The sequence below is a fragment of the Ochlerotatus camptorhynchus genome, unplaced genomic scaffold (genome assembly GCF_037179485.1).
Source record: "Ochlerotatus camptorhynchus isolate MF236.1 unplaced genomic scaffold, CSIRO-AGI_Acam_v1.1 ptg000185l, whole genome shotgun sequence".
NCBI classification, from domain to species: Eukaryota; Metazoa; Arthropoda; class Insecta; order Diptera; family Culicidae; genus Ochlerotatus; species Ochlerotatus camptorhynchus.
The window spans coordinates 131444-157775 of NW_027040675.1; the positions used below are offsets into that span (position 1 = coordinate 131444).

Consider the following 26332-nt stretch of genomic DNA (forward strand, 5'->3'; position numbering starts at 1 on the left):
AATCTTCCGAGAAATTCTCAGAACTTATGGGAAGCTCTTGAAAATTCTGGAAAGTCTAGGATCTTCTAGAAGTTTTTGGAATTTCTGAAAATTTATGAGATCTTGTGGGAAATTCCCCGATTTTTTGGAAAGAAACCTAGGAGATCTAGATCTAGTAGTACTCAGAATTTGTGAGAGAAGTCTACAGAACTTCTGGGAAGTTGTTGATTTTTTTTGGGAAGATCTTCTGAGAAATTCTTGGAACATATGGGAAGCTCTCGGTAATTCTGGAAAGCTACGCATCTTGTCAGGATCTGTCGGAAATTCTGAGAAGTTTTCGGAAATTCTGGGCAGGTCTAGGAATTTTCGAGAAGTCCTCAGAATTTCTAGTAAGTTCTTCTTCTGGGAAATTCGCAAATCTTCTAGGAGATTCTCGGAATTTCTGGAAAGCTTTCGAAAATTCTGGACAGCTCTTGGAACTGATGGGAAGGTTTTTTTTTTAATTTCTGGGAATTTTGTGAAGTTCTTGGTTCTTCTGGAAAGTTTATGGAACTTCTGGAAAGCTTTCGAAATTTTTGGGAAGTTTTTGGAGTTCGTTGTAAATCCACGCATTTTTTTTTTAAGTTCTCAGAATTTCCCAGGAATTCTCGAAACTTATGTTATGCTCTTGAAAATTTGGGAAGTCTAGGATCTTCTAGAAGTTTTTGGAATTTCTGAAAATTTATGAGATCTTGTGGGAAATTCCCGGATTTTTTGGAAAGAAACCTAGAAGATCTAGATCTAGTAGTACTCAGAATTTGTGAGAGACGTCCACAGAACTTCTGGAAATTTGTTGATTTTTTTTTGGAAAGATCTTCTGAGAAATTCTCGGAACTTATGAGAAGCTCTCGGTAATTCTGGAAAACTGTCAGTTCTCGGATGTTCTACGAAGTGCACGATCTGTCGGAAATGCTGAGTAGTTGTTGGAAATTTTGGGTAGTTCTAGGAATTTTCGAAAAGTCCTTAGAATGTCTAGTAAGTTCTTCTCCTGGGAAATTCGCAAATCTTCTAAGAGATTCTCTGGGAATTCTAGGATCTTCTAGAAGTTTTTGGAATTTCTGAAAAGTTATGAGATCTTGTGGGAAATTCTCGGATTGTCTGGAAAGACACCTAGAAGATATAGATCTAGTAGTACTCAGAATTTGTGAGAGAAGTCCACAGAACTTCTGGGAAGCCGTTGAATTTTTTTTGGTCAGATCTTCAGAGAAATTCTCGGAACATATGGGAAGCTCTCGGTAATTTTGGAAAACTGTCAGAATTCTGGGAAGTACTCGGATCTTCTAGATGTTTTTGGAATTTCTGAGAAGTTCTAAGATCTTGTGGAAAATTCTCGGATTTTTTTGGAAAGTTCTACTAATTTTTAATCTCGAACTTCCCGAGAGTCTTCTGGGAAACTCTCGGCATTTATGGGACGATCCGAGATCTAGAAGATCTAGATCTAGCAGTACTTAAAATTTTGGGAGAGAAGTACGTAGAACTTCTAGGAAGTTGTTTAATTTTGTTGGGAAGATCTTCCGAGAAATTCTCGGAACTTATTGAAAGCAGAATTTTTGGGAAGTACTTGGATGTTTTAAAAGTTTTTGTAATTTATGAGCAGTTCTGAGATCTTCAGGAAAATTTTAGGATTTTTTGGATCTGCTAGGAGGTTTGAGAGTATTTTTGGGAAAGTTCTAGTAATTTCTGGGAAATTCTCGCACCTGCTAGGAAGTTTGAGGGTCTTCTGGAAAACTCGGAATTGATCGGACGTTTCGAAATCGAGAAGATCTAGATCTAGTAGTACTCGAGATTTGCGAGAGAACTACACAGAACTTCTGGGAGGTTGTTGGTCTTCTGAGAAATTCTCGGAACATATAGGAAGCTCTCGGTAATTCTGGAAAACTGTCAGTTCTCGGATGTTCTACGAAGTGCACGAATCTTGCAAGGATCTGTCGGAAATTTTGGGCAGTTCTAGGAATTTTTGAAAAGTCCTCAGAATGTCTAGTGAGTTCTTCTCCAGGGAAATTCGCAAATCTTCTAAGAGATTCTCGGAACTTATAAGAAGCTCTAGGAATTCTAAGATCTTCGAGAAGTTTTTGGAATTTCTGAAAGCTATGAGAACTTGTGGGAAATTCTCGAATTTGTTGGAAAGAAATCTAGAAGATCTAGATCTAGTAGTACTTAGAATTTGTGAGAAAAGTCTACAGAACTTCTGGGAAGCTGATGATTTTTTTTTGGTAAGATCTTCTGAGAAATTCTCGGAACATATGGGAAGCTCTCGGTGATTCTGGAAAACTGTCAGAATTTCTGGGAAGTACTCGGATCTTCTAGATGTTTTTGGAATTTCTGAGAAGTTCTAAGATCTTGTGGGAAATTCTTGGATTTTTTGGAAAGTTCTACTAATTTCTGGGAAGTTCGAGAGTCTTCTGGGAAACTCTCGGAATTTATATGACGATCCGAGATCTAGAAGATCTAGATCTAGCAGTACTTGGAATTTGTGAGAGAAGTACGCAGAACTTCTGGGAAGTGGTTGGATTTTGTTGGGAAAATCTTCCGAGAAATTCTCGGTACTTATAGAAAGCTGTCAGAATTTCTGGAAAATACTCAGGTCTTCAAGAAGTTTTTGGACTTTCTGAGATGATTTTTTGGATCTACTAGGAAGCTCGGGAGTCTTTTGGAAAACTCGGAATTTACGGGACGTTCCGAGATCTAGAAGATCTAGATCTAGTAGTACTCGGAATTTGCGAGAGAAACACACAGACCTTCTGGAAAGTGGTTGGATCTTCTGTGAAGTTCTCGAAATAAATAGAAGTCCCCGGAACTTCAGTGCAGTTCCCAAAACTTATGGGTTGTTAAAGGATCTTCTGAAAAGGTTCTCTAATATTTTTAAAATTTTTGAGAAGTTCTAGGATTTTTAGGAAAGTTCTGAGATCTTCTGGATTTTTGGGAAAGTTCTAGTAATTTATGGGCAATTTTCGAACCTGCTTGGAAGTTCGAGGGTCTCCTGGGAAACTCTCGGAGTTTTCGGGACGTTCCGAGATCTAGATCTAGTGGTACTCAGAATTCCACAGAACTTCTAGGAAGTAGTTGATTTTTTTTTTGGAGTATCTTCTGAAAAATTCTCGGAACTTATGGGAAGCTTTCGAATATTCTGAAAAGCTATCAGAATTTCTGGGATGTACTTGGATCTTCTAGAAGCTTTTGAAATTGCTGAGAATTTCTGAGAGCTTCTTAGAAATTCTCGGATAGTTTGAAAAGTTCTAGTAATTTCTGGGAAGTTCGAGGGTTTGCTAGGAAGTTCAAGGGTCTTCTGGGAAACTCTAAAAACTTAGAGGACTTTCCAAGAACTAGGTCTAGAAGTACACGGAATTTGCGAGAGAAGCAGTTCTAGAAAGTTATAGGATCTTCTGTGAAGTTCTCGAAATTTATGGGAAGTCCCCGGAACTTCAGTGCAGTTCCCAGAACTTCTGAGTAGTTGCTGGAACTTCTAATAAGCTCTCTAATATTTTTAGAATTTATGAGAAGTTCTAGGATTTTCTGGAAAGTTCTGAGATCTTCTGGAAAATTCTCGGATTTTTGGGAAAGTTCTAGTAATTGCTGGTAAATTCTCGGACCTGCTAGGAAGTTCGAGGGTCTTCTGGAAAACTCGGAATTGATGGGACGTTCCAAAATCGAGAAGATCTAGATCTAGTAGTACTCGAGATGTGCGAGAGAAGTACACAGAACTTCTGGGAAGTTGTTGGATTTTTGGGAAGATCTACTGAGAAATTCTCGGAACTTATGGGAAGCTTTCGAATATTCTGGAAAACTACCAGAATTTATGAGATGTGCTTATATCTTCTAGAAGCTTTTGAAATTGTTGAAAAATTCTGAGAGCTTCTGAGAAATTCTCGGATATTTTGAAAAGTGCTAGTAATTTCTGGGAAGTTCGAGGGTCTGCTAGGAAGCTCGAGGGTCTTCTGGAAAACTCTAGAAAATTATGGGGTGTTCTAAGATCTAGGTCTAGAAGTACACGGAATTTGCGAAAGAAGCAGTTCTAGAAAGTTGTAGGATCTTCTGTGAAGTTCTCGAAATTTATGGGAAGTCCACGGAACTTCAGTCCAGTTCCCAGAACTTCTGAGTAGTTACCGGAACTTTTGAAAAGCTCTTTAATATTTTTTGGAATTTTTGAGAAGTTTTAGAATTTTCTGGGAAGTTCTAAGACTTTTAGGAAAGTTCTGAGATCTTCTGGATTTTTGGGCAAGTTCTTGTAATTTATGGGCAATTTTCGAACCTGCTTGGAAGTTCGAGGGTCTCCTGGGAAACTCTCGGAGTTTTCGGGACGTTCCGAGATCTAGAAGATCTAGATCTAGTGGTACTCAGAATTCCACAGAACTTCTAGGAAGTAGTTGATTTTTTTTTGGAGTATCTTCTGAAAAATTCTCGGAATTTATGGGAAGCTTTCGAATATTCTGAAAAGCTATCAGAATTTCGGGGGTTGTACTTGGATCTTCTAGAAGCTTTTGAAATTGCTGAGAATTTCTGAGAGCTTCTTAGAAATTCTCGGATAGTTTGAAAAGTTCTAGTAATTTCTGGGAAGTTCGAGGGTTTGCTAGGAAGTTCAAGGGTCTTCTGGGAAACTCTAAAAACTTAGAGGACTTTCCAAGAACTAGGTCTAGAAGTACACGGAATTTGCGAGAGAAGCAGTTCTAGAAAGTTGTAGGATCTTCTGTGAAGTTCTCGAAATTTATGGGAAGTTCCCGGAACTTCAGTGCAGTTCCCAGAACTTCTGAGTAGTTACCGGAACTTCTAAGAAGTTCTCTAATATTTTTAGAATTGTTTAGAAGTTATAGGATTTTCTGGAAAGTTCTGAGATCTCCTGGAAAATTCTCAGATTTTTGGGAAAGTTCTAGCAATTTCTAGGCAATTCTTGAACCTGTTAGGAAGTTCGAGGGTCTTCTGGGAAACTCTCGGAATTGATGGGACGTTCCGAAATCTAGAAGATCTAGATCTAGTAGTACTCGAAATTTGCGAGAGAAGTACACAGAACTTCTTAGAAGTTGTTGGATTTGTTTGGGTGGATCATCTCGAAAATTATCGGAACTTATGGGAAGCTTTCGAATATTCTTAAAAGCTATCAGAATTTCTGGGATGTACTTGGATACTTCTGAGAGCTTCTTATAAATTCTCGGATATTTTGAAAAGTTCTAGTAATTTCTGGGAAGTTCGAGGGTCTTCTGGGAATCTCTCGAAATTTATGGGACTTTCCAAGAACTAGGTCTAGAAGTACACGGAACTTGCGAGAGAAGCACACAGAACATCTAGAAAACTGTTGGATCTTCTGTGAAGTTCTCGAAATTTATGGGAAGTCCCCGGAACTACAGTCCAGCTCCCAGAACTTCTGAGTAGTTACCGGAACTTCTAAGAAGCTCTCTAATATTTTTAGAATTTTTGAGAAGTTCTAGGATTTTCTGGGAAGTTCTGAGATCTCCTGGAAAATTCTCAGATTTTTGGGAAAGTTCTAGCAATTTCTAGGCAATTCTTGAACCTGTTAGGAAGTTCGAGGGTCTTCTGGGAAACTCTCGGAATTGATGGGACGTTCCGAAATCGAGAAGATCTAGATCTAGTAGTACTCGAGATTTGCGAGAGAAGTACACAGAACTTCTGGGAAGTTGTTGGATTTTTAGGGAAGATCTTCTGAGAAATTCTCGGAACTTATGGGAAGCTTTCGAATATTCTGGAAAGCTATCAGAATTTCTGAGATGTACTTGGATCTTCTAGAAACTTTTGAAATTGCTGAAAAATTCTGAGAAATTCTCGGATATTTTGAAAAGTGCTAGTAATTTCTGGGAAGTTCGTAGGTCTTCTGGGAAACTCTCGGAATTTATGGGACGTGTCGAGATCCAGAAGATCTAGATCTAGTAGTACTCGGAACTTGCGAGCGAAGCACACAGACCTTCTGGAAAGTTGTTGGATCTTCTATAAAGTTCTCGAAATAAATGGGAAGTCCCGGAACTTCAGTGCAGTTCCCAGAACTTCTGAAAAGCTCTCTAATATTTTTATAATTTTTGAGAAGTTTTGGGATTTTCAGGGAATTCTAGGATTTTTGGGAATGTCTAGTAATTTCTGGGAAATTCTCGAACCTGCTAGAAAGTTCGACAGGGTCTTCTGGAAAAATCTCGGAATTTTTGGTACGTTCCGAGATCTAGTAGTACTTGGAATTTGTGAGAGAGTACACAGAACTTTTGGGAAGTTGATGGATTTTTTTGAGAAGATCTTCCGAGAAACACTCGAAAATTCTGGAAAGCTGTCAGAATTTATGGGAAGTATTCGGATCTTCTAGATTTTTTTTTGAATTTCTGAGCAGTTCTGAGATCTTGTGGGAAATTCTCGGATATTTTGGAAAGTTCTAGTAATTTCTGGGAAACACTCGGAATTTATGGGACGTTCCGAGATCTAGAATTTCTAGATCTAGCAGTGCTCGGAATTTGTGAGATAAGCACACAAAACTTCTGGGAAGTTGTTGGAATTTGTTGGGAAGATCATCCGAGAAATTCTCGGAACTTATGGAAAGCTGTTTGAATTTCCGGGAAGTACTAGGATCTTTTAGAAGTTTTTGGAATTTCTAAGAAGTTCTGATATCTTGTGTGAAATTCTCGGATTTTTTGGACAGTTCTACTAATTTCTATGAAGTTCTCGTATCTGCTAGGAAGTTTGAGGGTCTTCTGGGAAACTCCCGGAATTTACGGGACGTTTCTAGATCTATAAGAATCTAGATCTAGTAGTACTCGGAATTTGTGAGAGAAGTACACAGAACTTTTGGCAAGTCGTTGGATTTTCTGTGAAGTTCTCGAAATTTATGGAAAGTCCCCGGATGTGCAGCTCCCAGAACTCCTGAGTAGTTACCGGAACTTCTGAAAAACTCTTTCATATTTTTGAAATTTTTAAGAAGGTCTCGGATTGTCAACTTCCCAGACAATCAAAGAATTTCTCAAAAATTCCAAGAATATTAGCATTTTCAAAGAAGTTCTCGGAAGTTGTGGGAGCTTTCGGATATTCTGGAAATTTCTCGGGATTTTCGGGAAATTTTCTGAATTTCTTGAAAGTTCTATAATGTTCTAGGAAGCTCTCGGAATTTGTGGGAAGTTCTCAAATATTCTGGAAAGTTTTCGGGTTTTTTAAAGCTCTCGGAATTTCCGGGAAGCTCTGGAATTTCTGGAATGTTCTGCGAAGTCCGAGTACTTTTGGGATGTTTCGAGACTTCTTTAACTATTTCTAGATTTTCAGGAAAGTTCAGAGAACTCCTTGATTATTCTTAGATTTTCAGGGAAGTTTCGAGAATTCCTTCTATGCCTAGAACTTTAGGGAAGCATCGAAACAATAAGAAAAGTTCCGTGAGCTTCAAGGAAGTTCCGTATATTTGAGGACTGTTATGGAAACTTGATGTAAGTTACGGAAATTTCCGAGAACTTCACGGACGTTCAAGGAACTCTTAATGTGTTCAAATACGACTTTAGAGAACTTATAAGTTTTCTAGAGTTTTCAAAAATTACTGGAACTTAGGGAAGTTCCGAGAACTTTATGTCAGTTCTCAGAAGAAAATTGTATTTGGTGAAATTCTAACCTACAGTTTCGAAATTTAACTGAAGTTCTCGAAACTCCTCTAAATCCCCTAGACCATGATGTATTCTAAATTTTAATGAAGTTGGAAATTTTTGCAACTTCTTTAAACTGCCTTTTCAACATAGTTGACCCTTTCGTTAAAACCGTAAGCTGAGAAAGACGCAGTTGAAGATTGTTTTCTCTTTGAACTCGTATGAATGGGACAACCTAGTTTTTTTTTGTATTTTTCGCGACATTTTCTGAACAAAGTAGGACAGTTTTCGTTTACATTGAAAAGTGATGTTACTTGACAATCGATTCCAATGTATAACTCATTTTCGCCAAAAATGCTAATGGAATTGTTGTGTCGCATAGGGTAGTAAAGTTCTCGGATTTTTTTCTGAAAATTTCAGAACAACCAAGAAGTTCTCGGCACTTCATTGAAGTTCTCGGAGCTTCCCTGAATTTCCGTCAAATTTTCTGGACACATTCGTATTTTTTTGAAAATTTTGCTAGAACCGGAAGTTGCCATATTGGAATGCAAAATAAAGTCATACAAAGATTTCCTACCTCTTCTACACATCATCTCAGTTCCATAACAGCCCAGTGGCAGGCGGGTAGGCAATAGGTTATACCGTGACAGCGTGCCCAGCACAGCAAAATAAACGATTTGAGCCCGGGACATGCTGTCTGCTGTCAAACGCTGCTGTTGGTATAGGCCTTGTCACTGGCCCATTATGTGGGGTACTTACCAGTTTTTTTAGAGTCAGAAATTGCCATTTTGGTTTCTAATATGGAGTCAAACATTGATTTCCGGTCTTAACACGTCGTCGTCGTTCTAAAACTATCCATATTGTTGGGTTTGAAAATATCTGTATTCCCAGTTTAGTAAAACTTGCAAGTCGCCATCTTGGACTTCAGAAATCCAGAAGTCGCCATTTACGATGAATAAAAATGCATATAACATTATCGGCCTCAGAACGTCGGCCCTGTTCCAAAAATACCCATATTGTTGGGTATTGGACCATTTTTCATAGTGGATGTCAGAGACGAACCAGCCAACGACAACGAAAGTCTCTATAATAAAGAAATCAATCAATCAATCAGTGGATGCCGCCATCTTGGATTTCAAAATGTTGTCAAACATCAATTTTCGGCCTTTACTCTCGTTCAAGTTTCAAAACGACGCATATTTGAGAATATTTGACAGTTTTACACAAACTGAAAGTCGCCATCTTCGATTCCAGAATGACATCAAACATATTTCCGGCTTCTGCACGTCGTCCCCGTTTCAAAAATACTCATATTGTTGGGTATTTGACAGATATTTACAACCGGAAGTCGTTATCTTGGACCTTAATGTGGCATCAAACATCGATTTCCGGCCTCTACACGTCGTCTCCTTTGCAAAAAATACCATATTGTAGGGTAGCTGACAGTTTTCCACAAACCGGAAGTCGCCATCTTCGAATTACAAGGTGGCATCAAACATCGATTTCCGATCTCTACACATCGTCCCTGTTCCGAAATCATTTATATTGTTCGGTATTTGACAGTTTTTCACTTGAATTCGATTTCCGACCTCTACACGTTCGTCGTCCCCGGTCTGTAAATATCCATATTGTTGGGTGTTTGGCAGTTTTCCACAAATCAGAAGTCGTTATCTTGGATTTTAGAAAAATGGAAGTTGCCAAATTGGATTAAAAAATGACATCAAACGTCGATTTCCAGCCTCTTCACATCGTCCCCGTTCAAAAAATACCCATATTGTAGAGTATTTGGCAGTTTCCCAAAAACCGGAAGTAGCCATCTTGAATCCCAAAATGACGTCAAACATCGGTTTCCGACCCCTTTTCAAAAATAATCATATTGAAGGACATTTGACAGTTAGCTAGGATTTTAGAGAACCGGATGTCGTCATCTTGGATTCCAAAATGGCGTCAAACATCGGCTTCTACATATCGTCCCCGTTCTGTAAAACATCCATATTGTTTGGTGACAGTTTTCCACAAATCAGAAGTTTGGATTTTAGAAAACTGGAAGTCGCCATATTGGACTCGAAAACGGCATCAAACATCGAATTCTAGTCTCAAGACCGTTCCAAAAATACCCATATTGGAAGTCGCCATTTTGAATTTCAAAATGCCGTCAAACATCGATTTTCGGCCTCTACACATCGTTCCCGTTCTCAAAACATTAAAATTGTTGGATATTTTCCACAAATCGAAATTCGTCATTTTGAATTTCAAAATGACGTCAAACATCGATTTCCGGCCCCTACTCGTTGTCCCCGTTTCGAAAATAACCATATTGAAGGACGTTTGACAGTTATCTTGGGTTGTAGAAAACCAGATGTCGCCATCTTGGATTCCAAAACGGCGTCAAACCTCGATTTCCGGCCTCTATAAAATACCCTTATTGTAGAGTATTTGGCAGTTTCCCACAAACCGGAAGTAGCACTTGCATCCCAAAATGACGTTAAACATCGATTTCCAACCACTACTCGTTGTTTCCTTTTCAAAAATAACCATATTGAAGGACATTTGACAGTTAGCTAGGATTTCTACATATCGTCCCGTTCATATTGTTGGGTGACAGTTTTCCACTAAACAGAAGTTTGAATTTTAGAAACGGCATCAAACATCAATTTCTGGCCTCTGAACATCGTCCCCGTTCCAAAAATACCCATATTGTAGAGTACTTGACAGTAATTCACAAACCGGAAGTCGCCCTTTTTGAATCTCAAAATGACGTCAAACGTTGATTTGCTGCCTCTACACATGGTTCCCGTTTTCAAATCATTAAATTAAATCGGTATTTTCCATTGGAAGTCGCCATTTTGGATTCCAGAATGACGTCAAACATCGATTTCCGGCCCCTACTCGTTGTCCCCGTTTCGAAAATAACCATATTGAAGGACATTTGACAGTTATCTTGGGTTGTAGAAAGCCGGATGTCGCCATCTTGAATTCCAAAACGGCGGCAAACCTCGATTTCCGGCCTCTACACGTCGTCCCCGTTCTGTAAATATCCATATTGTTGGATGTTTGACAGTTTCCCACGAATCATAAGTCGTTATCTTGGATTTTAGAAAACCGGATTTCGCCATATTGGATTCAAAAATGGCATCCATCATCGATTTTTGGCCTCTACATATCGGCTCCGTTCAGAAAATACCCATATTGTAGAGTATTTGGCAGTTTTCCACAAACCGGAAGTAGCCATATTGGAATTTGGAAAACCGGAAGCGGTAATGATGTTATCATTATTTAGGTAGATAATTGATAATCTGACAACTTTGTGCAACACTCCAACTGTTAAGGAATCTCAAAGAAGTATAATTTTGTGGAGGTTCAGCAAGTTCTGGAGTAGTTCTAGAAGACTGTACAGTACCGGACAGAAGTACACTCAACTCTCCATATCTCGATATGTGTCTACGTTTTATATTAAGTCGATGGTTATCTCCGTCCCTTCAAACGGTCTAGTTGGAACCAGATTCCCTGTATGTATTGAAATGAGAAAAAATCTTCCGGATGTCTTCCTGGAACATGAGCAATTAGAGACTAAGACCTAAAACAATATCATCCAACACGGTCCAAATTTGCATACTGATTCGCTAATGCTTCTTATCGCCTCTCCCCTTCCAGGTGCACGAATACCTCCGCACGAAGCTGTGCTCACTGTACGAGAACGACTGCATCTTCGACAAGTTCGAGTGCTGCTGGAACGGCAACGACAGTTCGATCATGACCGGCAGCTACAACAACTTCTTCCGCGTGTTCGACCGCAACAGCAAGAAGGACGTCACGCTGGAAGCGTCCCGGGACATCATCAAGCCGAAGACGGTCCTGAAGCCGCGCAAGGTCTGCACCGGGGGCAAGCGGAAAAAGGACGAAATCAGCGTCGACTGTTTGGACTTCAACAAGAAGATCCTGCACACCGCCTGGCACCCCCTCGAGAACATCATCGCCGTCGCCGCTACCAATAATCTATTTATATTTCAGGATAAGTTTTAGCTAATAGTAAGCGTAGTAGTAATAATCAATTATAAATGTTTAGGCTGAAACAAACAAAAAAAAAAGGAAAAGAAGAGATGCAAGAAACTGATCAAGAGTGGCAGAGCGTCAGCGAACAATACGATCGATGATGGGTATGAGAGGCCGAAAGTGGTACGCAGATTAGTATTGAGCGCAGAAAAATGCAGAGAGTTGAATTCGAGAAGCGTAATATAGCAAATAGAATCATGGTGGTATATTTCGAATAGAAATGATACAAGAGAGGAGAAGTTATGAAATTAAAACACAACAACAAACAATGTGAAAGCTTTTTATAATATACCATAAATAGAGGAGAAACAAATACAAACAAACGGAGAACTCACACATAAACAGCAGCATAAAGGAGAAGCAAGGAAGGCAAAGAAAAAAAAAACAATTATTATTACAGAATTATCCTTAATTAAACGAAAAGTAGCAAGCAGAGCAAAAGATAAAAAAAAAAACAAGAAAATCAACAAAAAATAAATGCAGGACTAAAAAAACACACACACAGAAAATTGAGATAAGAAGACGAGTGCAGCAGCAGCAGCAGCAGCAGCAACAACAAAAATAAACACAGCAGCGGCGCATGTAAATCGTGTATGGATGCATGTATGAATGGGGACACGATTAGAAAAGTGTGCATGACGGACGGATGGATGTGTGATAGATGTAAAATGTTTAAAAAACAAACACAAAAAAAAAATAGGAAGAAAGGAAAGGAATGAAGGAGCAACAGCAGCAGCAGCAGCAGCAGCAACAACAACAGCCGAAACGATTACGATTATTATCAATTAATTGATAGTTTAGTCTTAAATTTGATCATCTTTATCATCCAGTAACAACAAAAGCAGCCACAGCAGCAGTGAGCAGAGAGTTAATATCGCAACGCCATCAACATCAACATCATCATCATCATCATCATCGTCATCATCAGTTTTATTGATTAGTCCTCTATCGGAAAACAGTGCGAAAATCAGTGACCCTCAGTGGGAAAAATGAAATCAAAACACATAAACAAAAGTTACAATGAAACAAGCAAATCATGAAGCCCCACAGATAGTAAACAAACAAACGACAGACTTACACAAACTTAAAATGGTACACACATACCAACTTGTTGCATTCTTTATTATTATGAACATAGATTATTGAAAGTATTTGCTTTAATTGGCAGGGGTCATCTCCGCCGGATGGCGATGGTATCATACCACCCATCCACACACAGACTTACACATACACACACACACAAACACAATTCTAGAAAGTTCTGAAAGAGCCGCGATGGCGGCGGAATCTTTCTCCAGCTTTTCCTTTTTTTTAAATGAAAAAAGAAGACCATTAATCATGTAACAAAAAGCAAAACAATTGTGGAACAAGAAGAAAACGAATATGAAGCTAAGAGAGTGAAACAAAAAAAAACACACAGAACATTCGGAAATAAGAAATGGCAAAGTTTGGCTTGCGATGTGAGTGGACTACGAACGAACGAGAGCGAGAGAGAAAGTGAGGCACAGCGTAGAGTGAGGAAGGGTTTGGGAGCGCTTTTCTCGTCGTCGTCGTCGTCATCATCATCCGACCGAACGCTTTTGTTGGAACAGATAAAAAAAAGATGTGGTGTTATTTTTGGAAGCTTCGAAAGCCCTGCCGAGATAATCTGATCAGCAGCCCTTGACTGAACACGAGTGTTTTCTCCATGAAGTGGTGATTTGCCAAATAATCTACAGAAGGTGTCTACTAACGGTCCACGGTCGATACAAAAACAAATGTGGATTAACGTCAACGAATGACTTGGTGCACGTGGTCAATCCGCCACATCTTCCTCGTTTCTGATTGCAGCAAGACATATTGAGGCCTATTCTGCGCCGTGAGTGAGGTGAGGTGGCAAAAGTTACCGCGATTGAGGTGACTCATTTGATTTGCACGGAGAGTCACCCAGGCTTGCTTAAACTCCGTATAGATGCTCATTCATTGTGAGCTAGTTCATCCCTCACATATTAAGAGCAATGATGTCAAATCCAAAGAGCGCAAAAGAGTTCGAGTTCAGATTGATGCTCAAGCTGGACTTCCACAAACACGCATCACGATGAGTGATGCGGGGTTCGTTCTTGAGTGAGGCGTGATTTACATCAGCCGTAAATATAGAGCTTCGTTATGCATTCGGAGAGAGCACGCACGACCTTTGATTGATGCACGGTTCTTCCATTCAATAATATGATACATAACAATACATTCTATGGACTATAGGACCATTCCCAGAGAACGTAACAATTTGAGAGATTGATGTTTTATTTGTTTAACTTGAAGACCACTTTTTGGGTTACTAAAACTCAGTCACAAAAAAATCTTTGATCGTTTTTCCCGCTAAGTGCTTTATGAGTGGATAAACGAAATTATATTTCTGACTTAGAATGTACGAGGGAAAAACTAGTAAAAGCACTAATTACTCCGTATTATCCCTTGGTGATGTTTGCGTGTTCTCCTGTTGCCTTATAACACGTTCATTCATTCAATTCGCTACCTTCGCTGCACAACAAGGTAGCTTGGAAATCTTTCTAGACCAACAATTGAAATAGGCGGAACAACTCAACGTAAGCAATGGCTTTGAACACAAAATTCTCAAGAATCAAAACTACCACTACCACGTAAACTAAAATTCTAACAACTCGATAAAGGAAGTTTGCTCTATCAGATGATGGTGTTAGCACCGACAAACAGACATAACCCATTGAATAATTCTCACTGTAAAACATCGTCGCTAAAACATCACCGCCATCTCTTGAGTACACTGTGGTGGGCACTACTCTGAACAGATGGCGGTAGTGTGTAAACGTCAAACGAAAGGGAAATGACTATGAGCGCCACAGGTGGCGGCACTACCAACTACGATACTTTTAAATTGTCCGTTAAATGCTTGTTCGATGAACAACTTGCAAGCGTTATGTCTGTTTGTCTGTGGTGTTAGATTGTTTGGATGGGCTTTGATTTTCGAGGAATTTGTGTTTAAAGCCATTGTTTACGTTTGGTTGTTCTGCCTATTTCAATTGTTGGTCTAGCGTTGTTTAAATCTGGTGGAGTCTGAATCGAATAATTCGACAGTGAGCATGCATAAGGGCGTATACGCGATGATCGATTCTCTTCATCGTTTTTCTCTTTGCATTGCTACAGCTAAGCGAAACAATTTTGTAGAATTTGTTCAATGTAGAGTTGTAATAGGTTGTATTGGCTTTCAAAAGCAACAACAAACGCACCGACAAACGTTAAATCTAGCGAGTTATTAAGAAAAGAGAAAATCGATGAAGAGAATCGATCATCGCGTATACGCCCTTATGAATGCTCACTGTCGAATTCATAACCTAAACTGCCTATAATCGCATATCAGTCCCATATGGATAGGAAATCAAGCAAAGATGGGACTGATATGCGATTATGGGTAGTAAAGTTGGTTGCAAGATGTCGCAAAAACGCAAATAAAATTTTATGCATACGTTCCACAATGTTTTTTTTTTTCATTTCTTGGTTGTGCACTTCTTTCTCGAATACAATACAAAAAGTTGGAAGGGTTGTATACTAGATACGACCGCACGGTTGGCGTTGGATAACGTCTGTTATGTGTACTTAATTGTGTATATTATATTTTAGGAATATTCCTTAATAACTCTTTTGCGAAAGTTTGGTGGCCCTGAAAAGGGCCGTTTTGTTGGGCTGATGTTGTTGGGCTCTACTCTGTCGCTGACCTCAGTCATTTTTGTTACTGGTGAGCTGATACCTTAACTATTTATCTTTAAAATTCCGATAACAGCTTATTTGATTATGCAAAGATAAATACCTTAAGGGGGGAAGTACAATTAGAAGGCCTAAAATTAGGTCTATCTTTGAGAGTGGATTGCGAGTAGGGAAATAAATGAATGTTAGCGATTCTTTATGTATGTTATTAAGGATTTAATGAAGATTAATTATCAGTGACATTTTTTTAAAATTTTACAATTTAGCCCAATTATTATAAATAATGTGAAGTCAATTTTTTAAAGCAGCACTTCGCGCCGTGCAGTCCCTACGTCCATGATCACGTCTGAAAAAAAAACGACATTAAATTTGAAGGTACAGCGCACAACATGAATTAATTCGTATGTAAAAATAATGTTTTTTTTACAAAAAAATTTGAAGTTGAAAAAAAAAATTAAAAAACCCTATTTTTTTCGACTTTGTTTATAAAAAAAAACATGTTATAACAAACAAATCTAAAAAATCTTTCTATTCATGTTGTGGAGAATTTAATTATGAACATAAAACAGAAAACCGGAATCGATTTGAATGAAAACTCTGACCTGTACATTGCACGGCGATTTTGAAAACACTACTTTTCAGTAGAAGCATTTAAAGTTCAACTTTGACATGTTCAGCCATTTGACATGCACTCACTGAATTGCGTATAACTTTTTAAATAAGTTCCGAACGGCTTTATGCTTTTAAAGGCTCATTCCCAGATACATATAGAGTAAATTAAGCCAACAAAATTTTTTTCGGAAAAAAAAATTCTAATTGTACTTCTCCCCTTAATTAACATTTTTAAACTGTGTTACCGGAAAATATCAAAATATTTCGTGAACAATCAACAATTCAACATTCGCGTTTATCTCCCTGGCACAGACTTCAAAATCTTACATACACACTTAGATTTTTTCGCCGAGATGGGCACCACCGAGCAGCTCGGCATTTTATTTTGCTGGATCTCAGTGAAAAACTTGCCGAGATTCAGCTAACAAACGGGAATTTTGCCGAGATCTCAGCTAACAAACATATTTTTTGCTGAATTTCCAGCAAAATAAAATGCCGAGCTGCTTGGTGGTGCCCATCTCGGCAAAAAAATCTAAGTGTGTAGGTCTGCTGTCTCTTGTCGACTAATCCAAACAGTGTATCTACCTTATTCAAGCCGAAATGTCTGAAGTTGCAACCGTAGCCGCTGCTGCAGCACCAGCTGCCACTTCGCCAGCCAAGACAAAGAAGCCAAGGGCCCCGAAGGGACAGGGCAAACCCAAGAAGCCATCGACCCATCCCCCAGTGAACGAAATGGTTGTTGCCGCCATCAAAACCCTGAAGGAACGCAACGGATCGTCGCTGCAGGCCATCAAGAAGTACATCGCTGCCAACTACAAGTGCGACGTTGCCAAGCTAGCCCCGTTCCTTAAGAAGTCTTTGAAGAATGACGTCGAGAAAGGAACGATTGTCCAAACCAAGGGAATCGGTGCATCGGGATCATTCAAGTTGAAGGCTGAAGCCAAGAAAGCCGCCACTGAGAAGAAACCGAAGAAGGCTGCCGGCGAGAAAACAGGCAACAACAACTCAGGCGTTTTCATTAATTTCTTCTCTCGATTCCGGAAGTGCACGACGTATCTGGAACTACCACACCAAAATGTATGCAGAATATTGTCGGTACTGGATTAGTAGCGGTAACCAGCAGGACCTACGTTGATTTAAGCTTAACACCCGCAGATTGATGAACGCTCCATCACATCACTTCAACCTTTCACATTCTGGCAAGAAAGTCAATTCTAAAACACCTTTTAAATGTATATGGTGGCCCTGAAAAGGGCCGGTTTTTTGTTCTGAGTCGATGATACTAAATTAACCCCCGAATCCATACAGAGTAAGTCCCTGCCGCTTCAGAGCGTAAACGACATCCATGGTGGTGACCGGAGGAGTAAAGAAGCCCAATCGCTACCGGCCAGGCACCGTCGCCTTGCGTGAGATCCGTCGCTATCAGAAATCCACCGAACTGCTGATCCGAAAGTTGCCTTTCCAACGTCTGGTCCGTGAAATTGCCCAGGACTTCAAGACCGATCTGCACTTCCAGAGCTCAACTGTTATGGCTCTGCAGGAAGCTAGCGAGGCCTATCTGGTCGGTCTGTTCGAGGATACCAATCTGTGTGCCATCCACGCCAAGCGCGTCACTATCATGCCGAAGGACATCCAGCTGGCTCGTCGTATTCGTGGAGAACGCGCTTAATTACCCCGTCTAAATCTTAACAAAACCCGAGGGGGATGACTCTATCTACGATGCAGAAAAGATTGTGTTTTGCTGTGGCTAGCTGCGCGCACGCTGAGTAGACAGAAAGAAGATTGATGACGATTCTGAAGATTTTCTGCAAAAAGATGATGCACGATGCAAGTAGATGCGCCAAATGAAAGAAGATTTTTTGAAGATTGATTCGCTAGTGTGAGATTTGTTGAGCATCTAAACTTGAGATTTAGATGTGTCGCCCCCCTCGACAAAACCGGCCCTTTTCAGGGCCACCACAATAATTCAAAAGAGTTGAAGTGACCTTTAAAATTTAAAATCGTTCGTTCCGTAGATTAAGTAACGAAGTAGAACGTGTGCGGGGGTTTGTTTTCGAGATTTTGAAAACAAACACATCCGGGTCCGGTATATGATTTGGCAATGAATTTCACTTTATTTTCATGTAGCATCAAAGTGAAAAGGTCTTTGCCCAATCCACTAGAAAATAACATATATTTTATGGTACTTTCTAAGTAAATTTTATTATGTTTTCAAGATTCTCGTAGCATCTCCATTGTTAAGAATTTTAAAATTATTTTTCGAGATAAAATATGGCTCTGCGAAGATTCAACTTTCGATATTCAAGTGTCGGAAAGGCATTAGAAAATTAATCGTTAAACTCTTTCTTGATAATGTTGTGGCCCTGAAAAGGGCTATTTTTCCAACGGGCTCGGTGTAGTTGCCCTTGCGGAGCAGACGGTGAATACGACCGACTGAGAACTGCAGCAGCTGGGCATTCCATGACGGCGGCCCAGTATACCGGAGCACTGGCACCAACGCACTCGGCGTAGTTGCCCTTTCGCCCCCAAGCTCTGCTGCCGCTGCTCTGCTTCCGCTGCTCTGCTTCCGCTGCTCTGGTACTGTTGCTCTGCTGCTGGGTCGACGATCGGATAGACAATCCCCCCTATTCTGCGAGTCACGTGACTCTCTCTCACCGGTGAGGTGACAATAGTCACCTCGTGTGAGGTGACTCTCCATTTAATTTACATGGAGAGTCACCTCACACGAGGTGACAATTGTCACCTCACCGGTGACAGAATCACGTGACTCGCAGAATAAGGGGGAATGATGGAACGGGCGACCTTGTTGGACGCTTATATAGTAGAACAGAAAATATCAGAGGTGTCAGATACTCGCATCTGATGTCTCGGTTGGAGAAAGTATAAGAATATAAAAAAATCAATCGATTTTCACCATCTTTACACGCAGAGAAATGGCTTTTAAATTCAAAAATAAACCGCTTTGAATTCAACAAAAATTATTATAGAATCAGGGCCTAATAGTAATTTTCTTTGAATCAACAATATTTGTTATTAGTTTCAAAGCAAATGTTTGTTGATTTTACAATCAAGCTTCCATATGACTGTGAGTAGATTCAATAACATTTTTATTTGAATCTATCATATGAATTTTTGAAACAAAGCAATTATTTTTATTTCAATGATGCGCTTCTTTTTTGAAACAAAAAAAAATCTTTTTGATTAAAAAAAATGGTTTTTTGTTTTTAAGAAACCTTTTGTTGATTCTAATAACTTGATTTACCGTAATATTTAAATTTTTATTGGCCCTATTATGTAAGTCGAGTCGAGCGTCACTTCTGCTTACTGGTCTATTTTGGTTTTACAGAAGTAATAACAAAATAGACCAGCGACCAGAAGTGTCACTCGACTCGATTTACATAGTAGGGCCCTATTGTTTAACTAAAACTTTCATGATACTTTTTGGTTTTCAAACAATATTTATTATATTTACATAATTACAGCATCTAAATAACAATCTTTCTTCTATTTTATGCAGATTGATTGTACACATTTCAAGAATGTTAATGTTGGTGATAACTGTTCTTTCAGTTGTTTTGTTGCTGTACAGTCAGCTCTTGTTACGTCTGGTTCATGAATGGCGAGAAGCGTAGGTGGAAAAGGCGACGGCGCTGATTCAGCCAACGGCGGAAGATTCTGGTTAAAAGGAATAAGACATTGCTGATTTGATTCTTTTAATAAATTACGGTTTACTCACCAGGCTTTTTCTCCATGCATTGATTCCGTGGATGCATTTAGTTCTTTCCGCTAAAAATGGCTGCTGGATTAGTTCCTCCACTTCCTTCCGTTCGATAAACTTCAGAATATCGACAGTGTATCGGTTTGCTGGAATAATCACAAATATTAGAATCTTCATAGTACAATTTTCTTACCAATGAAAGCACAAACTACAGCATCGCACAACTCAAACGATTTCAATAATTTTAACACTTCCAATTCATCCACACCTAGCGTTTCCACTTCCAACTCTTCAATGACGACTTCTTCCGACGAGTCCATTTTTCCGTTTGCGTGATTTAATAAAATGGCGGAGATCATATCATTTTCAAAGGCATATTTTTTGAATCTAAAACCAAGATCTTTGTTTCTAATGTAAATATTTTAGAACCAATTCTGCCCTGTATTAGAATCAAATAAACATATTTATTGATTTGACAAAAATTTTGCATTTGAATCAAAGCGTTAATATTTTTGATTCTAATATGCCGTATTTTTCTGCGTGTAGACAATGGTTTACTTTTAACCATTTTTCAATAGTTTACAGAATGAAATCAATAGTTTTGAAACATTCAGCAAATTACTAGAAATATTTCCAATCGATTGATGCCATTATCTCGTAAATCTATCGAGAGACGGTTGAGTTATTATCGTTCAAAATCTTTAAATTTTTCGTAACGCATCCAAAATAACTGTTTTCAATTTTGTACCCCCGTATGTTGCCGAAAGACGTTATCCAACGTCAAAAGAAAAAGTGAGACTCCACGTGATTTTTCACGTAACAATAACGTGTCATTTATTTTGAGTGTAACGTTAGGATAAAATCAAAACATTGAGAAATATAGCGCATCACTTTCAGAAATACTTCACTTCGCAACCGATGAACCATTCTGACGGCCATATGAGTACCCAAGTTACCATATAGTCGCAATATAGCTTGTATATTCTTACTTTACTTGAGTATGGTTAGTTGGGGAATATTATGAAACTGTCACTTCTTGAAACTGATCCCTTTCGTATTTCTTTCATTCTCTTTTCGCACACGGAGCGCTCGGTGGACCAGCGACTTTGGACGTGAGCCTCGTCCCAGATCACCATGGCAATTCAATGACACATGGTGGACATGAAACCGACCAAAAAAGCGGAATCATATTAGAACCAAGGAACCAACCAAGGACGATCTACGGAAGAAAATTGCCGGTGAAGCACGGAATGAAATACAAAGCTTTAGAGAAAAAGTCCAAGGGATTCCAAAAGAAGCAATTAACGACGGCGGAAGTGCAGAATATGGTGAGAGCTTTCCAATCATTAAAAAAAAAAATAATGTCAAAATTAAACTAAATACATGCCAGGTTTGAAAAATATTTTCGAACCTGGAAGCAGGCTTGCTTCCACTCACTTGCTATAAAAAAAATGTTTTTCGGAATTATGAAATCATTAGATATCATAATGATAGTTAGTAGTTGTAAGTCTCAAGATAAGGTTGTAAACTAGGTGTTTGACACATAAAACCTGACATTATTGCTTTCAGTGCGTCACAATCAACGATTTAACGACTCGTGAGCACTCACTCTGAGTGAACGCTCACGAGTCATAAATTCGCTGATTGTGATGCACTGAAAGCGAAATTGACAGGTTTTATGTGTCAAATGCATACCTTCCAACCTCTTCTTGTTTCTGACAAGTACAAACTTTCATAATTGCATCCAATGATTCCATAATTCCGAAAAACATTTTTTATAGCGAAGTGAGTGGAAGTAACCCTGCCTGGAAGTGTGTATATATAACCAATATCCATTTGATAACGGTGATGCATACATGCGGGGCTTATTGTGAGTGAAAGTAACCTCGGAATGGGCGTGACTCTCCAGACATTCTGAAATAGGTTGCTGGATCTGCAATAGAGCTATCACCTTCTAACTCCCGCACTAAAGCTGTCTACAATGACCATAAATGCGACATTGTAGAGAGAGTTCTTCTATAATAACACTGCCGGCCAGTGGGGGTTAGAGGGCATACACACACACACACACATTGGCCAAAATTGGTTTTTTTTTATATATAATCCTAAAATAGACCTAGATTATTTAATAGTCTATTAACTTCAAGTCCGCGCTCGGTCACAATTTGTATTGTGATTAATCAACACTCGGGTAAAGTATAAAATTTGAGATGAATTTGAAACAAAGGGTACTTGAAGTGTAGAGTGCACTGCCGACCGGTTGATGCTGAAGTCTGGTCAAGCAAGTGCGTTAGGGTCTAATGATTTCTAAATGTACAATACAGTGCAGGTGGATATTTTATTTTATAAAACCAATTTGACTCTAGAACAATTTAAAACTCGTTCTGCATTATTCACATGTTGCAATTATTGAAAAAAAAAACTCGATATAAAGTAGCTTAATACAATCAAATTGAAATGCCCAAATCTTACCGAGTAGTTCAGCTGTTCTGATTTCGGTAGAGTTTGTTGAGATCGGGTATAGTTTCTGTGTATGTTGTTTGTGGATTCGCATTTTGAAATAACTCAGATTAGCACGGAGTAATAGTTTTATTGCTAGGGAACTTTCTTTTGGGATAGTCTTTTCTTCATACAATTCTCATTATTCATTCTATATTAGTCATGATCAGTCTTAGAAAATGTTGTATGTTTAAGCCCAGTTCTAGATTAGTTTGTTAATAGTATCTTTTGCATTGCAACTTGCGAGAGGCTACCAAATATGGGTCCTCTTTTTCATCCGCAATAGTTTGGGGGGAGGAGGCGATCTGAGAGCTGAAGAGAGGCTAATAAAGTAGGGAACACCCCATGACCCAAACGACTAACCAACGCATGCGGCTCACACTTAACTTGTTCTATTTCTTTCTATTTCATGTACCAATATTACCTGCGTGAGAACAAATGGGAACACGGCCAAATGTTCACTAGGAGGAAAAATAGCGAGAAAGCATGAGCAAGAAAAAAAGAATTAAATAAGCCATTCATCGGAAAGAGTAAGCAGTCAGAAAGAATCAAGCCGGTTGGAGACAGCCAATTTATACTGGACGGAACTGGTAAGTTGGATAAGAATTGTAAAAGGTGTGTGCTTGCTTGATTTGCCCTTTTTTAGAATTACCTATAATCCACATCAGAACCTTATTTCCTTCAATTACTACTCCATAGCAGCACACACCTAACATTGATCACTAACCTTCATATAGTTTCAGCATTATCGACATTATAACCCAAAGGTGAGTTGGTAAGTATTATTATCATGTGAGTTAAGTTAATGTACCAGAACCTGAACGGACACGACCCTACCCAGGAAAGGACCCGGATACGACCGCCCATGTGTGTCTAGAGTATCGCACGAGCTGACGAGTGCAACGGGAAGGACAGTATGTGTATAAACTAGGGGGTTAGACACTAGATCAGCCAACTTAGCGGTTGGCACAGCCTACATACTGAACAATTACAATTAGGATGGGGTACACTTATAGATGTACTTGGGATCAATAGGCTTGTCAAGTAGCGAGTCAATTTAAAATCGTTAGTTTCCACCGATTGGTAACACTTCAGCAAAAAGTAAATAGATCCGCACGGCAAGAGAGCACGATGCGGACTGAACGACAATTCAATTATTAATATGGTAGATTACAATAATCCCAAAAATAAAATATTGTCAACTTTGTTAATGAACAGCCCGTAAGTATCACGTTTCGCTACGTATTAAAACTGCCCCTACACAAGCTCGTAAAGTTAGGATATGATCTGAAACGTAAACATTTCCTGTCTGCAACTGATAAGATGATCTCGATATGCACATTTCTAGATAGAGCTGGCATTAGGGCGTAACAGCTTTTGTAAACAATGACTTTTCTCGTTGATTTCTAGGAATTCAAGGCAAGCCTACATTGTTTACAAAAGCTGTTACGCCCTAAATTCAGCTGTATCTAGATTTGAAAAAAAAAATCTTCCTACGTAACGTGCGTACCATAACTATGCGGTAAAAATAGTCTGCGTCATGTTTGAAAGATAAGAAAGCGTTTATTAACTTTATTTAAAATTAATCTGTTATTGAAATGCCATCTCACAAAGCCTTTCCAAACATTCGCACTCTGGAAATTCCTCCATCCGGGGCCATCGTTATTCTCACGTGAGTACATGGACCCCGAAATTCAAGTGATTCATCGTCGAAAGTGTGTTCCTTATGGGCCGACAGCTTACTGTTATCCAGCATAATTTTCCACTGCGTCGAAAGTACCGTCTGTTCATCACCCAACAGGGCAGCCTCAATCTTAACATTATCGGGAAAATTTCCCTTAAAATGATTGGTATCAACCACGATCCGGTCCACGAAACCCTTCGAGCATAGTTTGAAAATTGCCCATTCACAGCCGGGCACCTGCAGGATTCCTTTGTCGTTCGTCGTCAAGATCGCCGGTCGGTCCAGTCTCCGTGCAGTTTCCCAGCCATCTCCCATGTTGAGACCACGATTCGGTTTGATCAAGTTCCGTGGATGGCCGTAGTGGGCGTTGGAAAAGCCCAGACATTGACCTCCACTTAGCATTCCAATCAAGTCAATCGCCTTCCCCTTGACAGCTGCCAAGTCCGGTTGAACTTCTCCGAAAACTCGCAGCCTCGCAATACCCCCATCCGGATACATGTTGACCCGCAGATGGGTGAATACTTCGTTGCAATTGCCAATGGTGAAGTACTGCTTCCGGGTATCTTCGTAGCCTGGTTTCAACGCAGTCATCCCGACGATCTTCGTCCATTGCTCACTTTTTAATTGAGCCATCATTTTAGAATCCTTCTCACTGCACGCAGTCCCTATCATCTCCTCACCTCGTTCCGGAATCATGTTTTCTTCGGCACTAGTCAGACGTGCCCCTTGGATCGAAAACTTTGGCGCGTAATTCCCCGTGAAATGCGCCGTATCCACCAGGATACCCTTGATGGCCGTTGGCGCAGCTAGCCTTACGATACACCAATCATGACCTGCAATCCGCTTGCGGCGCGTCTCCCAACCATCCATCCACTTGCCATAGGAGGTGTACTTGTCCGGGATAAACACCGGTTCGGTATCCTTCAGCATCCATTCGGCCGGGGCAAACCAATCGTCCGTGGCGAAGCAGATTCGACCACCGCTCTGGGGGGAGATGCAAAAGTTCCGTTAGAAGTGAACAAGTTAAAGGTCAACTTTGAACAATCTTACACCCTCCGATGCCAGTTCGCTAAGCTGCACGAATGCAGGTTCCTGAAGCTTCTGTGCGCCCGACATTGTCCTTCCGAGTTCAAAGACGGCCATATACTAAACGCTAAATGATGCTGCTGCTGACGAGGAGGGCAGATGTTTTTTTGAATTACATCAGAAGTTAACAACAGATAGGAAGCGAACGAGAATCAGCTACGAAAACAATGTAGGCTACTCTGGCAAACGGTCAGTCGGACGCTGAATTGACTTGGTTATCAGTGCGGCTCGTCCGTCCTATTGCGTCTTATCGGTGGTGGTGCAAGGGTAGGCTGTTGGTGTTGGACAGAATGTGAGGGGAATGTCTCATCGGTTGATGATAACTTCTTCTTTGCTACCTGTATTGATAACGTGAGTTCGCATTTGTAATGCCTATCTACGAGATGAGGTAATCTCTGTTAGACAACTTTTGCACATTGTCCATCGTCGCTTTGAATGAGGCATATGTAGTATGCATAAGATCTATGATATGTTTTACTTCAGTGTTTAAAAGGATCAATAAAGATAGAAGTTGAAATCACAGACACGGATTCATAAATCTTCGTTATATGCAGTAAATACCATGTATATTCCAGGATATCACAGCATAGAGGTGAAATCTTCCATAGCTCTAAGCGATCATTAATGCCACAGAGAACGAGTGAACAGACGTTGAGGCTCGAACTAAATTTCTGTAAAAAAAACCCTCTTTGACAACCCTCTCCTGATTTTCTCTATAAATTTTCCACTTTCGACCAATTTGGCGCTAGTATCGATAAATTTTCTGTTGAAAATTGCCACTTGGCGCTACAAGCACTTAGTGTCTAGTGTAATTTGTGCAACGCCAGCGTCATCATGTTGTCAAAGAGGGTTTTTAAGTGGGGAAGTCACCGTTAGTGGCGCTTAAGTCGAATAGGAATCTTTACACAAGTTTTTAGAGAAATTTTGTTCGAGCCTCCATGTCTGTTCTCTGTGGATGTACTAAAAAAATGTCTTGCAATTTGACAGATATCAAAACGTCATTATCATTTTGACCCATTCGCCATCTGTGAGTCAATCGTCACTGATGACCCATCTTGCCTCATCGTCACTGATGACCCATCTTACCCTAGTATTCATAGAATCTGATCCAACCTTCATCTCGTAGCTGAACCAGAGCTTTGTCCATTCTGTTGTGGCATCGTTTTCCCAATCTACTTCTAAACCTCTTTATAATAAACTAGCTGAGTGTGCCCGGCCTTGCTCGGGATTCAATATTAGCTTGAGTTTATGAGCCAATTAAAAAAAAACATGCTATATTGTACGTAGCCCCCGTAGAGGGGCTAAGGCCCTTTACACGCTAATCAAAGTACGCCCACGCAAACCAACAACATCATCGGATAGGGGCAACTATCACCTTTCTGAAAGTGGTATTGG

At 39.7% G+C, this 26332-nt stretch overlaps 4 protein-coding genes across 8 annotated transcripts in view; 3 read left to right on the plus strand and 1 right to left on the minus strand.

Annotated features, from left to right (window-relative positions):
- tws (protein phosphatase 2 regulatory subunit tws) overlaps positions 1-12870 on the plus strand; it is a 118513-nt gene extending 105643 nt beyond the window's left edge. For all 5 annotated transcript variants that reach the window (XM_065223187.1, XM_065223190.1, XM_065223189.1 and 2 more), the window contains one exon: positions 11223-12870. In XM_065223187.1, the coding sequence (XP_065079259.1) occupies positions 11223-11591 (369 nt within the window). In that variant the 3' untranslated portion in view covers positions 11592-12870. The remainder of the gene's footprint in view (positions 1-11222) is intronic.
- A 3680-nt stretch (positions 12871-16550) lies between these two features.
- Positions 16551-17057, plus strand: LOC135702122 (histone H1-III-like). Its single transcript, XM_065223120.1, has one exon. The coding sequence runs from the start codon at positions 16551-16553 to the stop codon at positions 17055-17057; it is 507 nt and encodes a 168-aa protein (XP_065079192.1).
- Positions 17058-17295: 238 nt separating this feature from the next.
- On the plus strand, positions 17296-17619 carry LOC135702123 (histone H3-like). The gene has a single exon (XM_065223121.1). It carries the CDS (start codon positions 17296-17298, stop codon positions 17617-17619), a length of 324 nt encoding a protein of 107 aa, XP_065079193.1.
- A 6154-nt stretch (positions 17620-23773) lies between these two features.
- LOC135702085 (allantoicase-like) lies at positions 23774-25016 on the minus strand. The gene is made up of 2 exons (XM_065223086.1): positions 24902-25016; positions 23774-24835 (listed from the first exon to the last, which is right to left on the minus strand). Exons 1-2 carry the CDS (start codon positions 24992-24994, stop codon positions 23774-23776), a joined length of 1155 nt encoding a protein of 384 aa, XP_065079158.1. The 5' UTR covers positions 24995-25016.
- Positions 25017-26332: the final 1316 nt, after the last annotated feature.